The sequence below is a fragment of the Pipistrellus hanaki genome, assembly GCF_964339955.1.
Source record: "Pipistrellus hanaki genome assembly, chromosome: 17".
Taxonomy (NCBI): Eukaryota; Metazoa; Chordata; class Mammalia; order Chiroptera; family Vespertilionidae; genus Pipistrellus; species Pipistrellus hanaki.
The window spans coordinates 19,855,138-19,869,918 of record NC_140519.1 but is presented as its reverse complement, the minus strand read 5'-3'; the positions used below and the strand labels follow the sequence as shown (position 1 = coordinate 19,869,918).

The 14,781-nt window shown below is 40.2% G+C and overlaps 1 protein-coding gene across 2 annotated transcripts in view; it reads right to left on the bottom strand.

Moving 5' to 3' along the window:
* Nucleotides 1-425: 425 nt before the first annotated feature.
* Nucleotides 426-14,781, bottom strand: part of CYP7B1 (cytochrome P450 family 7 subfamily B member 1) — a 142,632-nt gene continuing 128,276 nt past the window's right edge. For both annotated transcript variants that reach the window (XM_084864379.1, XM_084864380.1), the window contains 2 exons: nt 7,290-7,465; nt 426-1,680 (listed from right to left, as the gene is read on the bottom strand). In XM_084864379.1, coding sequence (XP_084720505.1) covers nt 1,384-1,680; nt 7,290-7,465 — 473 coding nt within the window. In that variant the 3' untranslated portion in view covers nt 426-1,383. The remainder of the gene's footprint in view (nt 1,681-7,289; nt 7,466-14,781) is intronic.

Sequence of the window (14,781 nt, the reverse complement as noted above, 5' to 3'; positions counted from 1 at the left end):
CAATTTCTGCTTTAAACAGTAGTGCATTTCTGAATATTAAAAGTTATCATTAATGTAGCATGAATTACCTGTGTTTTACTACCTGTTTTGTCTCTTTAGATAGAGCATCATCACTTATGTCAGATGCCAGACAATTGCTTGGTAATCTGATCCTTGAAATCTTTTTTTTAAAAAAAATGTATTTTATTGATTTTATACAGAGATGAATTGAGAGGGATAGAGAGTTAGAAACATCGATGAGAGAGATACATCGACCAGCTGCCTCTTGCACACCCCCCACTGGGGATGTGCCCGCAACCAAGGTACATGCCCTTGACCGGAATCGAACCCGGGACCTTTCAGTCTTCAGGCCGACGGTCTATCCACTGAGCCAAACCGGTTTCGGCTGATACTTGAAATCTTTGAATCATGGACACAATGCTGCATTTGGCATATCAAATTATATTTTATTACCTAGTGTTGTAATTCAAAATAAAACAAACAAACTCCAAGTCCAAAGGTGAGGTGTCAAGAACAAATATTCCTATCTAGTTTCTGTTTATATAAATAGAAGCATTTAGGAAAGACTAAATTGCAATAGTGGCATAATCTTATGGTTTATACTAAAGCCAAATGCTACAATCAATCCCGTAATGATTTCAACATTTGTTTCTGCAATAAACCAATACTAATGTCTAGAGCAATTGCTAAATATATAATAGGTTTCGTGTGCTCTTATACATTAAATCTTATCAGATCCAACTTGAACATGAGTGGTCTTATATCAGAATAAATTTTGTCCTATTGAGCTATAGTATACAAGTAATAAAGAGCATTTATGGGTGATTAAATATTAAAGTAGAAGTATTTAATCTACTGCACAACTCATGTAATGAAAACATACCCTGATGATATAGATATTATTGATATTATACCTGAAGGGAATATTTTCATTCAGTCTATCTCCTGGAAATTTAATTTCCTTCTCTGTGAATTTGGAAGTTCTTAGACTGTGTTCATTTCCAGCACAAATTTCCAGTAGTACATAGTGTATTTACATATTAGAGAAGAATTTAGGTGACTTTTAAAAATCCCACACCTATTGCCATCTATTTACTATCACAGGTGAAAAATCACAGTATGTAGAAACTTAAAAACACTAAAGTTAAAAACACTAAACTTAAAAAAAAATCCGATGTTAATTTTTATGTCCATTTTCACAACACTCACTTGTTTTGTTTTATGAACAAGTACAAGCTGGACTGATCTCAGATCAAATAAAAGTTAGCAGTTTTTAAAACAAAAGAAGCAAAGCAATTACATTTACCGAAATTAAAAACTAATTGATGAGCTGACAATGTATAGGTTGGTTTTGATAGATCTCTTTTTTTTTTTTTTTTCCTTTTAGCTTCTTTGAGATTTGACTTTGTACCTAAATAAAATATCAGAATCTGGGTACTGAATACCAATCAAGAAGCGGCCGTAGTCCAGTTGTACAGGTTTATCATCCATTATTTCTAAATCAAAATAAGTTAAGAGTACAACTAACAATTGCTTTATTTCATTGATTGCCAAAAACCGGCCTGGGCATTTGCTGGCTCCCATTCCAAATGGCAGTACGTAATGCTTCAGCCTTTTGCCTCCTTTGAAAAAGTTGGTTTTCTTCTTGCCATTTTCTACAAAACGATCAAATTGATACTCCTGTGAAGAAGAGATGGAGAGTGTTACAAGAAAAAAATTTTTACACAAAATAGTTTGAATTCATGTCCACAGAGTGCCGACTCCTCCTGCTTGTCTTAAAAGGCTCCTTTGAAGAAAATAAAACTAAGAGCAAATCATGTATGCACTTACAGAAAAACTCAAATTCTACTAAGAAGTTATTTTTCCCACATAGAGTAAAATCCAAATACCTATATGACTTTCCTTCCCAGCACATATTTCTCTCCTATGCTGAATTTCCTAATTAAAGAGGCACTATGTCTATTTTTTGTAGTGTAAGATGGGTCCTGACTTACGAGTACTTGATAAACCAATGTTGGTAGAAAGTCAGGGCTCTGGCACGGGCACCATACTAACTAAGGATCTAGAAATATGCTGTTTTCTTACTCCTTTCCAGTCAGCTATTAGTGACTGGGATGAGAACTATGAACTTAGGATTCAATGCTTATGTTTGTATGCAATAGATATAAAAATAATGAGATTCATATAAAGCACTAGAGAGGAGCTAAACCACAAAATCAGTCTTGCCTGTTTTTTGATGTTGTACTGAATTTCTCCTATGGCAGTTCTATTATATTAGAATGAACTCTCTTTGGGGTAACTCTAGGATGGCAGGTGTTTCTGATATGTTTTCATAAATAAGCTCTATTACTTGTTACAGAAAATGATGGGAATGGTTCATCGCCGGTGGTTGGCCCGCCATCTTCATTTACTCTCACTTGAGTTTGCAAGAGGAGACTGAGTGACCTTATTTCGGCCCATGGCGAATTAAACCATTGATTAAATTAACACGTGGCATGCATGAAAATGACCACATTTCTCCTGTGCTTGGTGCTCATTAGCATTAGGCCTGCTCAGCACACAACTTTTATATGAACTACATGAAATCAAAGGCAAAGAGCAGGTCAGATGAAAAGCATTTCAGGTTTAGAGAAAACCCTACAATACCTGGGTAGATGCTGAATTCATCACAAACCACCTAACTGTCTCACTCCATGCCAGCATTAATGTCAGTGAAATCATTTCCTTTAAAAGTATGGAGTTCACCCTCATTTATTTGGATACATATTTTGATAAATAGTTAAGCTAAGAAAACACACGTTGGGTAACTTTTATTTCCCTGCCACTTTCAAGTTGATGGAATCAAAATGGCAAAATTAATCTGCAGTAGAACACAAGTGTATTTTCCCACAGAGCAATTTCTGGGATGTATCCGAATAGAATCTAATCAGTTTGAAATAAAAAATCTTGCTTCATCCCTAGGAATAAGGACACTCTTTGTTGACATCTATTTTGTTCCTGGAGATAAGAGTTACTATATGGCACTCTTTCCTGGTGAGCTTTTTCCATTACTGGGGCCCGGGCCTGCTTGCCCAAGTTCAGTACTGCTGCTTCCTGACCAATCTGAGGAGACCAGCACACTCACTGAGATCTCCTTGCCTTGGCCAAATAGTTTACATTAATTGTGCCATGAAATAATTTGTTAGAAATAGTCTCACGGGAGTCCCAATGTTTAATCCAGAAAATACAAAAGGAAAATTTAGCTTAGGTTATGACTTCACAATATCCTGGTTTCATAAATAAGCCAGAAACTGTCATGGCTTTCCTGTTTTACTCTGTGAAATGCAATATGCAGTCCTCTTAGAGGCCATGGTGATGGACATATAACAGTCCCCTACCCCTGTAATCTTAGCTAGTGTTTACATTCAGTTCCCTCAAATTTCTAGTCAATCAGTAATGTCATCCTCTAATTTTCCCATCATATTCAATTTCCTCATACTAAACATCATAGACATTCCTATGTAGTTGGGATATATTTTGAAACAAAATGGAAAAAGGCCAACTTCTTTTGCTGAGACTATCATCAAGGTCAAAGGGCACATAGGCATAAATATATTTTTGAGTGGAAATTTATTTTCAGTTTGTTTTCCTTCCATTGCCAGGGCATGGAAAACCAGAGCAAAACGAAATATTAGGAAGAGCTTGTGGCCTGGCTGGCATGGCTCAGTAGTCGAGTGTCGACCTATGAACTGGGAAGGTGTGGTTTGATTCTTGGTCAGGGCACATGCCTGGGACTTGGGCTTGATCCCCACCGATTAATGATTCTCTCTCATCATTGATGTTTCTACCTCTCTCTCCCTCCCTCTTGGAAATCAATAAAAATATTTAAAAAGACTTTAAAGAAAGGAAGGGCTTTTGTTCAATGTTGACTTAAACTCTTATAACCATAATAACTCAGTGCTTCCTAATTAAAGGGGGGCAATTAAATGCAATATTAAGTGGATAAGAATAGAGAAATTTTAAGAGAAAAGGTAAGACACTGAAATGTCCCATTGCTCCTCTAATGATTGCTGTGGATGACTCCTCAACATCTTCCTTCTGCATAAGATCTGTCGTGTGTGTGTGTGTGTGTGTGTGTGTGTGTGTGTGTGTGTGTGTTTTCATTTGTTTCTAGGTTCCAATGATGGTAATCACATCATTCCGACCTCTGACTGATTTAGAAGAGAGTATGTGAACCAATCTCATCAGGGCTACAGGAGAAAAGTTTGTGGGGACTTCTCCAGATGTCTTCTTGTGAAAAAAGAAATACAAACAAAGAAAGAAACCAACAAAAATAGTTCATCACCTTTTCTCCTCTGGACCTAGTTATATATGAATATGGTGATTGCAACTGCTGTGGCTTTCTTGCCACCAGACGGAAGACAGAATAAACCCACAAAAAATGGCAGAGCCAAGAAATCCCAGGAGATTGTAGTATTCACACTGTCTTATTTATCTCTGTATTTTTTAAGCACCCAACTAGGTGCTATGCACGTAGTAGAGGTTCCATATTTGTTTCTTGACATTCAAAAAACTGGAAGATATGTGATTCAGAAAAGCCATGGCCTGTTTTTATAATGTAATATTCTAGGGTCTCTTAAGCTTGAACATCCTGAACAACCTTGTTGGGTTGGGAGAACCTATGTTCTGCTAAGACTCTTCTGTGTCTATGCGGTCCAAGAATAACTATACTTACATCTCAAGTTAGTCTTCCTCATGTTTTTTGACCCAATGGCGATTGTCTGTTTTCTATGTCTAAGGCCTGGTCCTCTCATTCAGGATATGTAGTAGACAAAAGACAGGACATGGGGAATGTGGGCCTCTGGTGAGCTCCTGGGCCAGGGCTCTTAGGGACAAATGGTCAAGGACAGATTTGCCTTCTGGACAGTGAGTGCATTGTTGTTTTTGGATGGGCATGTGTTATAGAAACACCTGTCTTATTGCGACCTTAAGTTGTTAAGAACAAAATAAATCAACTTATATGCTCACTAGTGGTAAATTCTCAGTAAATGTTTATAGAATGATTACACAGGACATTGCCAAGTCATAAAAATGGCTCTGAACTATAATTATTAGCATTCCACAACTAATTTCAAGAAAAACAATACCATGTCAAAGAATTAGCTGGTTAATTTTAACATCAGTCAGGTACATCTGACTGTTGTTAAGTGTAGTAAATAATAGAGTGCTCATCTACTTAAGTTCGAGCTACCCCAGTGATGCTAAATCAGTAGCCACAATATTGCAATTTCACTCTTCCACAGGTTTAGTATGAGGCCAGTCCTTCCAGTTACTATTAAGATTGGCCAATATATTATGTAAAGTTTGGGGATGTGCTTGCAGCATATAAAAATACCAGAGTAGAAATATAAATCAGCACACTTTCAGTAGTTAACTTTGATTTAAAAATCCCTAGAATTCTAACTCATGGCCTTTTCTATCACTAGGGCAGGGTTAGGAGTGGAGGATCAGAAGAACTCAAAGAAAAGTACCATAAAAAAACAGTGGTGATTTAGCAAACATTTCTTGAGTATTTACTGGTAACTTTTTTTTTTTAATTTTTAAAAATTTATTTTAGAGAGGAAGAGAGAGGGAGAGAGAGACAGAAACATCAATTATGAGAAAGAATCATTAATAGGTGCCTTCTGCAGAGCTCTCACTGGGGATCAAGCTGGCAACCCGTGCATGTATCCTGAACAGGAATGGAACCTGTGGTCTCCTGGTTCATAAGTTGATGCTTAACTCCTGAGCCACACCAGCCTGGCTGGGCTTTCCTGGTAACTTTAATGTTGATTTTACTATTATGACATGAATGGTAAACTTAATAACTATTGGAATAATCATATAATAAAAATGATGTTAAATATATTAAAAATTACAGACTTAGTGGGTTTGGCTCAGTGGATAGAGCACTGGCCTGAGGACTAAAGAGTCCCGGGTTTGATTCTCGTCAAGGGCACATGCCTTGGTTGTAGGCTCAATCCCCAGTAGGAATCACTCTCATCATTGATGTTTCTATTACTCTCTCCCTCTCCTTTCCTCTCTGAAATCAATAAAAATACATATTAAAAATTATAGCTGGAAATAAAGCTATTTAAAATTTTAAAATATTTTCCAAATATTAATTATTTATTTACCCTGTTTATTGACTACCTATTCATCGGTGAAAATTTTGATATTAACAAATGTAGAAATAAAGCTTGTTGTCTGGGAAATGTTCATTCACTCACTAACACCTTACTTCTGACTTACTATAATCATTCATTTAATGTCCCTTCTGAAACACACAGAAACCATATGTACATTCTCCCTCGCCTAAAATTTTTGCCTAAAACCAATGCAAATTATCTCATTATATTTGAAGTTGTCCTCTTCTTATTAGTTCCCCAAATTCAACAATATTTTAATCCGGCTTGGCTGTGTGACATCTCACTTAGAAACTGGGTTTAACAGTGGGTCAGCTTTTGACCTGCTCCAAAGGAGAACAGGGGTTTCCCTTTAAAAAATGGCCTCTCATATACAAAAACCACTGCCGCACCAGCATTGCTTCCTGATTCGCACAGGCAGACTATGAGTGCACTCAATTTGCATGCAGGTGGTGAACCTCTGAAGTGGTATTAAGGGATGAGCCAGTGTGGATTAATTTCCAGTCTTTGATATTCATTAACTCCAGCTTTGGGGGGGAAAAATACGAAGAGATGACACAATTACCCTCAGAGCTTCATCCGTGAGCAGCAGCTTTACAATCTCAAGTTCCTAAAGCCATCCTTATTGCTCAAGAAGGGGCACGTATCTTTAGTAAGAGGTGAAAACGTATATGGACTTAACTATGACAATGATGGTATTTAACTTGGGGATATCAACCCCATTCTGGAAACACTTAGCAAAATCTAAGTGTCATCATTATTTATTCTCTCAGCTGCCTGCCAATAGCTTGCCCTTTCAACAATTCTCTGCCAAGGAAACCTAATTACGCCCTAAAGGTAATGATGGCCAAGGTACAGTGTCCATTTCATTTGATGAAACTAGCTCTGAGTCTCATCACTGTATTTCAATTTATAGGTCATAAAAACTTTGAAAGAGAGATCCTTAGCAAACACTTCAGTAAATAGGAACATTTTCCTAGCGGAGGAAAAACAGAAATCATCAAACTCTCGCAAATGCCACCTGGAACACGGGGGTGAAAGGCAGGGACAGAAAGAGCTCAGGAGGAAGAGGAATGTGCTTGCAGCCTATAAGAAGTAGCAATGGCCAGCTCGGTGGTTATTTACCTCAGGAGCTTCAAAGATTTCAGGGTCGTGATGCATGAGTGGAGGGAATATGGCGACCAGGTCTCCCTTTCGTAGAAGGTAATCCCCGGTCTCTGAAGGCAGAGTCAAATCCTCTTGAACAAAACGAATGATGGACGAAAAGGAGCAGAGACGCAAAGCCTCGAGAATGGCACTTTCTGAAGGAAAACAAGCAAGCAACAGCTTTTTAAGATAAATTTTCAAATAGCTATTTATTTGTTTGTTTATTTATTTCCATCACCATTTATTTTACCCTACATCCTCTTCCATTTCCACCCACCCTTTCTCCCTCCCCAATCAGCATACTATTGTGCATATCCATAAGTAGTCCTTCCTTCCTTCCTCCCTCCTTCTCTCTCTCTCTCTCTCTCTCTCTCTCTCTCTCTCTCTCTCTCTCTCTCTCTCTCACACACACACACACATTTTTTTTTTTTTTTTTGCAAGCAACAGCTTCTTAAAATATGACTGCTCCTGTGGATTGCCTACAATTTACCAGTGAAGTTCACCATCAATAGCTCTGACTGAAAAGGAAACCCTTTCTTAATCAGATCACCGAGCACCAGGATGGTGGCCTGGCATGACCAGAGTGAGAAGGGGGTAAGTGAGACAGCTGTGGTCTGTCCTCAACACGGCTTGGGAACATTTCACAGACGGGAGCAACAGTGCTGCGCTTGGGCAGAATGTCAGTCGTTAGGATTTCTGTAGGAAGGAATAGTTTGCAAGAGAGCAATGCTGTGTTGTGGGCTTACCCATTGTAAATGAAAAGCACGTCTCAGTTAAACAACTGCTGGTGGGTTATTTCACCAACCTTCCGGAAAGCTCTGCCTTTCAAGCCAGACTGAGGCATTTAATAACCACTTAGGCAGTTAATAGTAAAGTGATTGTAGTGGTGTTTCCTGAGACAGCTTAACACTTAATTTCTTTTATGCTATCTGTAAATACAGTGTGAGTCAGCATTTGCTGGAAACATTTCAAAGGGGAGATACCTTTACAGGATTCAGAAGAAACCCCAATTTCCCTCCCTTCCAGGGCAAATAGCAACCATCATCATAACCTGGAAGATTCCAGAAGCTGAATGTCCTTGCTTTCCCAGTGGCCTTCACCTTTTGCTCCTAGCACGACAGATTTTATGGCTAATTTCCGGCAATTTATCCTGGCAGTTTGAGGAGGAATTCCTTTGGGAATAATATGCATAATTTGCATAAATCATTCTGATAGCATGCATATCAGCATGTAGCTCCCGTCTGGGTCTGCATCTCTGCCTTCATAATCAAAACTGACTATGTTTGCACCAGCGTGAATGGGTCCTAGAATATAAAGCTTGCTTCCTTCTAATCAGAAATGTGAAAAAGAGCTCCACATTGAGTATTTTCCCCCTTCACATGGTAACAAATGGTTGTGTTTATGGCTTGTGATGTAGAAACACACACACACACACACACACACACACACATATACACACACATATACACACACACAGCCCAGTCTCCTGGTGTTCAGAAAAGATCTGAAACATGGGTACCTATTATTAGATTATAGAAGCAGACTGGTCAGTGAGGGCTTGTATCAGCCAAAAAAATAAAAAAATAAAAATAAATAAATAAATAAAATAAAAATAGATGCTCCTTCACTAAAATTTAAATCTGTGCATGGTTTGCATAGCGGTATCAAGTAGCTTTGGGTGTCTTCTCGCAGGAGGTTTTTCCTAAGCCTGCATTTGTCTAAAGAAATGAGGCTGTGGTCAGTTGCGTGTGGGCAGCGTGGTGATTCGATGTGACGTACAGTGAGGCTGCGCATACTCTCCTGGACTGCCTTCGTGATTATAATCAGGCAGAGTCAAATTGGTCTGTTGGCGATGAGGCCAGAAAAGAACTTTGGTTTTGGAACGTGTGCTCTCCTGCAGATAGCCACAAGGCACCTGATAGAGGATGGATTTCAGCTGGCAGGACACCAGCGACCAGCATTTCTATGGTGAAATCTGAGGGCCAGCTTCCCCTGGATGGCTGCTGGCTCTGTTGGGTCAACAATAGCACAGCATCGTTTTAGCGTGTGGTGTGAAATGGTAGCTGACATATGTAGCAGCCTGTTCCCCCACGAAGTCCAGTAGGGGTGTGGGAAGAAGAAATACAAAAGCAAAATAATGATGCCACGGCTGCTGTGACAGGACAGGCATTTAACAGTCCAAATAACACGGTCCTATCTGATTGGCCGACGTGCTCGGAGGGGTGGAGGGGCGGGGGGAGGGCAAGCATGGCAGCTTGTGCCCACTGCAGTATCGCAAATGACAATTGGGCAAGCATATCTTATGCAGAAGTTAATCACAATAATGGAGCACAAAGTGTGGCTTAGCGGTCAGATCATAAATGACAAATCTGTTTTACCTTCCAGTACCAGTTATGTGTGCACGACGAGGCTGGCTCTCGCTCTGAGCGATCATGCCGATAATCATTAGAGGGCAGGAGTAATGAGATGCGTTATTTTTAACAATGGAGAGCCGGGCCTTCTGTGGCTCTGGGTTGCCACCGACAGGCGCAAAAGCCAGCAGCTTTCCCCACCAGCCCCAGTAAGAACGCAGGCAGAGCTATAGGTTGAGAAGAATGACAACTGCACCATAAAAAAAAAAAAGAAAAAGAATTGCAGCCTCTACTTGTAGTTGTCATAGTTGAGCAGACACCAGCCAGTGCCACTGACAGACCAGCTGGGCCCTGGGAGGGCGTCCATGCTGCACCAGGAGGTACAGTAAATTATCCTGAGCGGTAGAGCAACATCTGTTTCTGTGCTAGCGCCGAACAAACAAGGCAATTTAAAACATACCAAGGGATAACCAGGCAACAATTGAACATGACCCTCATTCCCCCCCCCCCCCCCTTCTCACGCACGAGGTGCTAAACTTTGTTGTGCAGCAAGCGCGCCACCAAAGAGAGGCCAGGTTGGTATCGGAGAAGATGTTGTCAGAGGCATCTTACAGAGCTCCAAAACGGAAAGGAAAAAGCGTGTAGTATTGTTATTCTTAGCATCTTCCTTCCCCCTACTATCTTTATTTCCTTTATGCCAAAGCTAGCACTCAGTTCCCTAATTCGTTCTAGAATAAAAAATAAAAAAAACACATACAACTTTCCATATACTTATAAATATTCAGTCTTTAAACCTAATTTGCTATACTTAGTTCACATGCCTTCAAGCATTTGTCTTCCAATTTCCACTGAATAAATGCGTACTAATGAGAACGAGAGCAAGCTGCCGAGGCAAAGCTGGGTGACTTGGGTCTGGCCTGCCACCAGCTTGTGATCGGCGGGCAAATTGAGTTAAAATGAAAAGTCTTGTCAGCAGAAATTCAACATGGTGGCCAAACAGCAAGCTGTCAATCATTTCCGGGCAAAACACGGGGCTGCAGGTAATCAAAGGTCATGGTGATCATCAGTGCACTTGGCTTTCATGGGCACGTTAATCTTAATTAAACATGATCCCTATCTGCAAGTGTTTTATAAAACTTACTGTGCGTAATGGATTGTTCATGTACACTAGCGTTTAGCAGGTAACAGGACCCTCCGCTTATGAAATTGCATGGTAGAAAAATGGCTATCAGGAATGTAAACATTTGGGGGCTAATTTACACCAGGCACTGTAAGATGCCAACAATGGCAATGGTGATTCAGATAAAGGCTACCCTCGTTTTACGTGCTGGGCTTTACTGACCAGCACACACAAGGAAATGTGTTTACCAAAATCCCCACAAGCAGCTTGCAAGTCAGAGCCTGCACGGCCCTCTTCGCCTGGCTGGGGAAGGTTTGTTTATCTTTAGGATATATAAAAATATTCGGATTCAGTATCTGCTGTAGGCACAAAGCTGGGGACTGTGCTGTGCTAAGATGCTTTGCGTACAGTGTCAGTGTGAGGAAAACCACAGGCGAACGAAAGAAATGGTGGTAGGAAAAAAGGCACACACACTTTCTCTTTTGCCCTCAGATCTCAATGCTCGCTGTAATCATTGACAGATGATTCTCATTTGCAGATTTAAAGGGAGGAAGCAGCGTTGGACCATCAATAATGCATGTTACGACGCAAACACAAATAAGCACATACAAGTTTCCGCCTCACACGTAAGCCACGTCTGTGTGTGTGGAATGAATGCAGGGTGACATGGCCAGGCTGTTAACTTGGGTCACCTTCCTGATTGGTGCAGACTGTGATACCATCCGCAGTGATCAGTGGATAGCAGCGAGGACTGGAGTGAAATGAACAGCCAGGCCCTGCCACAGGCTACTTGGGTGATCTTAGGGAGAAGGTAGGTGAGAAGGGAGGGGGGTGTGGAGGAAGTGTGCTCTAGATTCTAGAAGGTGTGAGGAGATGGAGGGAGGGTCCAGATATGTGAGTGATTGTATTCAACTACCTTCCAGACAGAGGAGAAGATAGATCTGAAATGGTAATAATCAGGTCATTCAACGTGAAAGAACTAATTTTGGGCCCAACAACTGCATATTTTAAGTTCAGTTAAAAATAAATCGGAATTGGTAGAAATGAATGCCTACTTTCACTATGCGTTGCAGGCATACCCTTTGGTTTACTGCTAAAATATGAACACGTAAAGTCAACCTTCATATATTCAGTGGACATTTACTACCTAGGGCCTACTCAGCAAGGCACTGGGCTGCTGCTGCTGGTGTACAGTGGTAGCTGACATATGTATTATAGAAAAAAGCGTGTGGATTTGGCCTTCAAGGCTCCTGCAGTTTAGGTAGTTCACCGCTGGAAAGTCCATATAAACAGAAATGCTTCCAAAGATCCTAGTGAAGATATTGCACAATTTCTGATTGGCTATCTCCAATGATGGCATTCAGAAAGTCCATTTTATGGCCGGGACCGGTTTGGCTCAGTGGATAGAGCATCGGCTTGGGGACTGAAGGGCCCCGAGTTCGATTCCGGTCAAGGGCATGTACCTTGGTTACGGGCATATCCCCAGTAGGGGGTTTGCAAGAGGCAGCTGATCAATGACTCCCTCTCATCGATGTTTCTAACTCTCTATCTCTCTCCTTTCCTCTCTGTACAAAAATCAATAAAATATATTAAAAAAAAAAAGTCCATTTTATTACAAAGGTGTTTTTTTGTTTTTGTTTTTTTGTTTTTACTGGGCTAAAATAGTCTTTCATTTCTTCCCTTTAGAAAACCCAAAGGCCAAAAAATATACATTAAAGGCTAATATGCTAAGTGTCTGACTGTAGGACTGGTAGCTGCCTGATCCCCATAGGCCAGGCCAAGGGACTCCACCTGTGCACAAATCCATGAACTGAGCCTCTAGTACAAAATAAAAATCCTAATTCCTCTTCCAGGCAATAGTCCTTTAAAAGTATTTAAGGAGCACTATCATGTCATTTTAAAGTTGTAAGTCAGAGAAGATAATGGCTTTCAGTTTTGTGACATTCTGGATGAATCCAATTAATAAATGTGCCACTAAAATGTGGAGGAAGTGGGTGTGCTACTTCCGTTGGAAACGTAGAGAGGAACTGCTTTCTCTGCCCGAATTACTGTATTTGCCTTCATGCTTTGTCGGAAGCAAATGAACGACATATTTTTGAGATATCACCACTGACTTGTCTTAAGCTTCCTGATATCCCAGAGGTTATCAGTGCTGGCTGTCCATTAGAATTCACCTGAGATGGTTAAATAATAATAATAATTATAATAATAATAATATTCATCCTAGATCAATGCAGTCAGAACCACTGCATTCACAAACACTTTACGTTTGTTCTTTTAAACCTTGGTTGCACATTAGAATCATGAGCTTGCACCCAGGCCCCTGACATCAGAACTCTGTGGGTGGGACTGGGTTTGAGTAGTTTTGAAGCTTCCCAGGTGATCCCAATGAGGGATCCAGGCTGAGCACCAGGGCTTTAAACCCTTTTCTGCTCAGCCACACATTTCCTCATCCTATCCTTACGCAGTTGATTTTCAGACCTAAATACAATAATCTGCATTCTCATTAAATTTCCCTTTCAATCCTTTCAACTCCTGCTTCCAGCATTCATTAGATTATCTAACCCTCTTAGCTTTGTGCTGAGCTGGAAATGTGATAAACATCCAAATCAGTATATTTTACTTTTTAACCAATGTTGCCTTATATTATGTATAAAATTTTCTGTGTCGTGCCAGCATGGCCAAGGCTGACCCTGAGTGGGGGCGTGAAGGATTGAGAAAAGACAGACAAGAGAATGAAAGTGGGTCGTGGGGGTGACACTGTCCTCTCTGATGGAGAGCTGGGACAGTGCCATGGACTACAAGCCGTGTCTTTATTTTATAGCCAGATGCCCTGAGGCAAAGTAAGGGCGTGGTCAAGATGTTTACAACATTCTTGTGGGTTTTGATCCTACACAAATACATGCACCTGAACTCTATCAAGCCCACATCACTCAGGCATGTGGGGCCACGTTCAGACCATAGGTTCAAGCTTACAACTCCAGCTGTTGGCTATAATTGTGCTGCGAGGGCTTTGCCCTCCAAGCTGGGATTGCCATGGCAATGAGTGGACTGTGCCTTCTCATTAGTCCGAGGCTTGAACCTGTCCTAACACTATGGCCCCTCTCCACAAATTCACTACCTTATGTACCCTTTTATGGAAGATGTCTCTCCCCCCAGTTCCAGTTGGAAGTTTCTAAGATGAAGCAGAATTGATACTGCTTGTGCATCCCCACTGGAAGAGAGGATTTTGTAAACTTCTCTACTATTGTCTAAACCATGTACAATTTTAATTTCTCAATTACAATTATTTTATAACATTAAATAAGTTTTTTCCAATATAGCACCCAAAATTGTGCCAAATATACCACACTCACATGTTAATAAGGAGGGGAACTATGTGTCAGGGATATTTGGAAACTATTATTTTTGTAACTTTTCTGTAAATCTAAAACTATTCTACAATGCAAAGTTTATTATGATTAAAAAAAACAACCCTCCATAAAATTCTGATGTGAACCTCTAGCCCCATCTTCACACTCAAACCCAATTATATTTGAGAACCAGTGATACATATCAGACAAACACTAGGTCTCTGGTACATCTCTAAAGCATTTTTCCAGAAAGTGACAGTTTATAGGTTAGGTTAGCACTAAAGTTAGGCCTGGCATCAATTTCTGGCTCCTCCACTATCTAGTTGTATGATTTTGGGTGGTTAACTAATCTTTCTGAACTTTGTTACTCAAGCATTAAAGATAACTCTTGAAAATTAAATAAGCTAATTATATAAAGCAGTTAATACAGTGCCTGCTACATAGTAAAATAATGATTAATACCATCATTCCTAATGTCTCATCCTGAAATGAAAATCAAGTTAACTCTATCATCACCTAGCCCACATTTTCAGATCTTGTCCATGTGAACAGCATGGCTAGCTTTGTTGAATCATGATACAAAGACTTCCTCTTCCCTCTCAGTTCGGACAATGAAAAGGACTCCAATGATTTCTGTGTCAGACAGG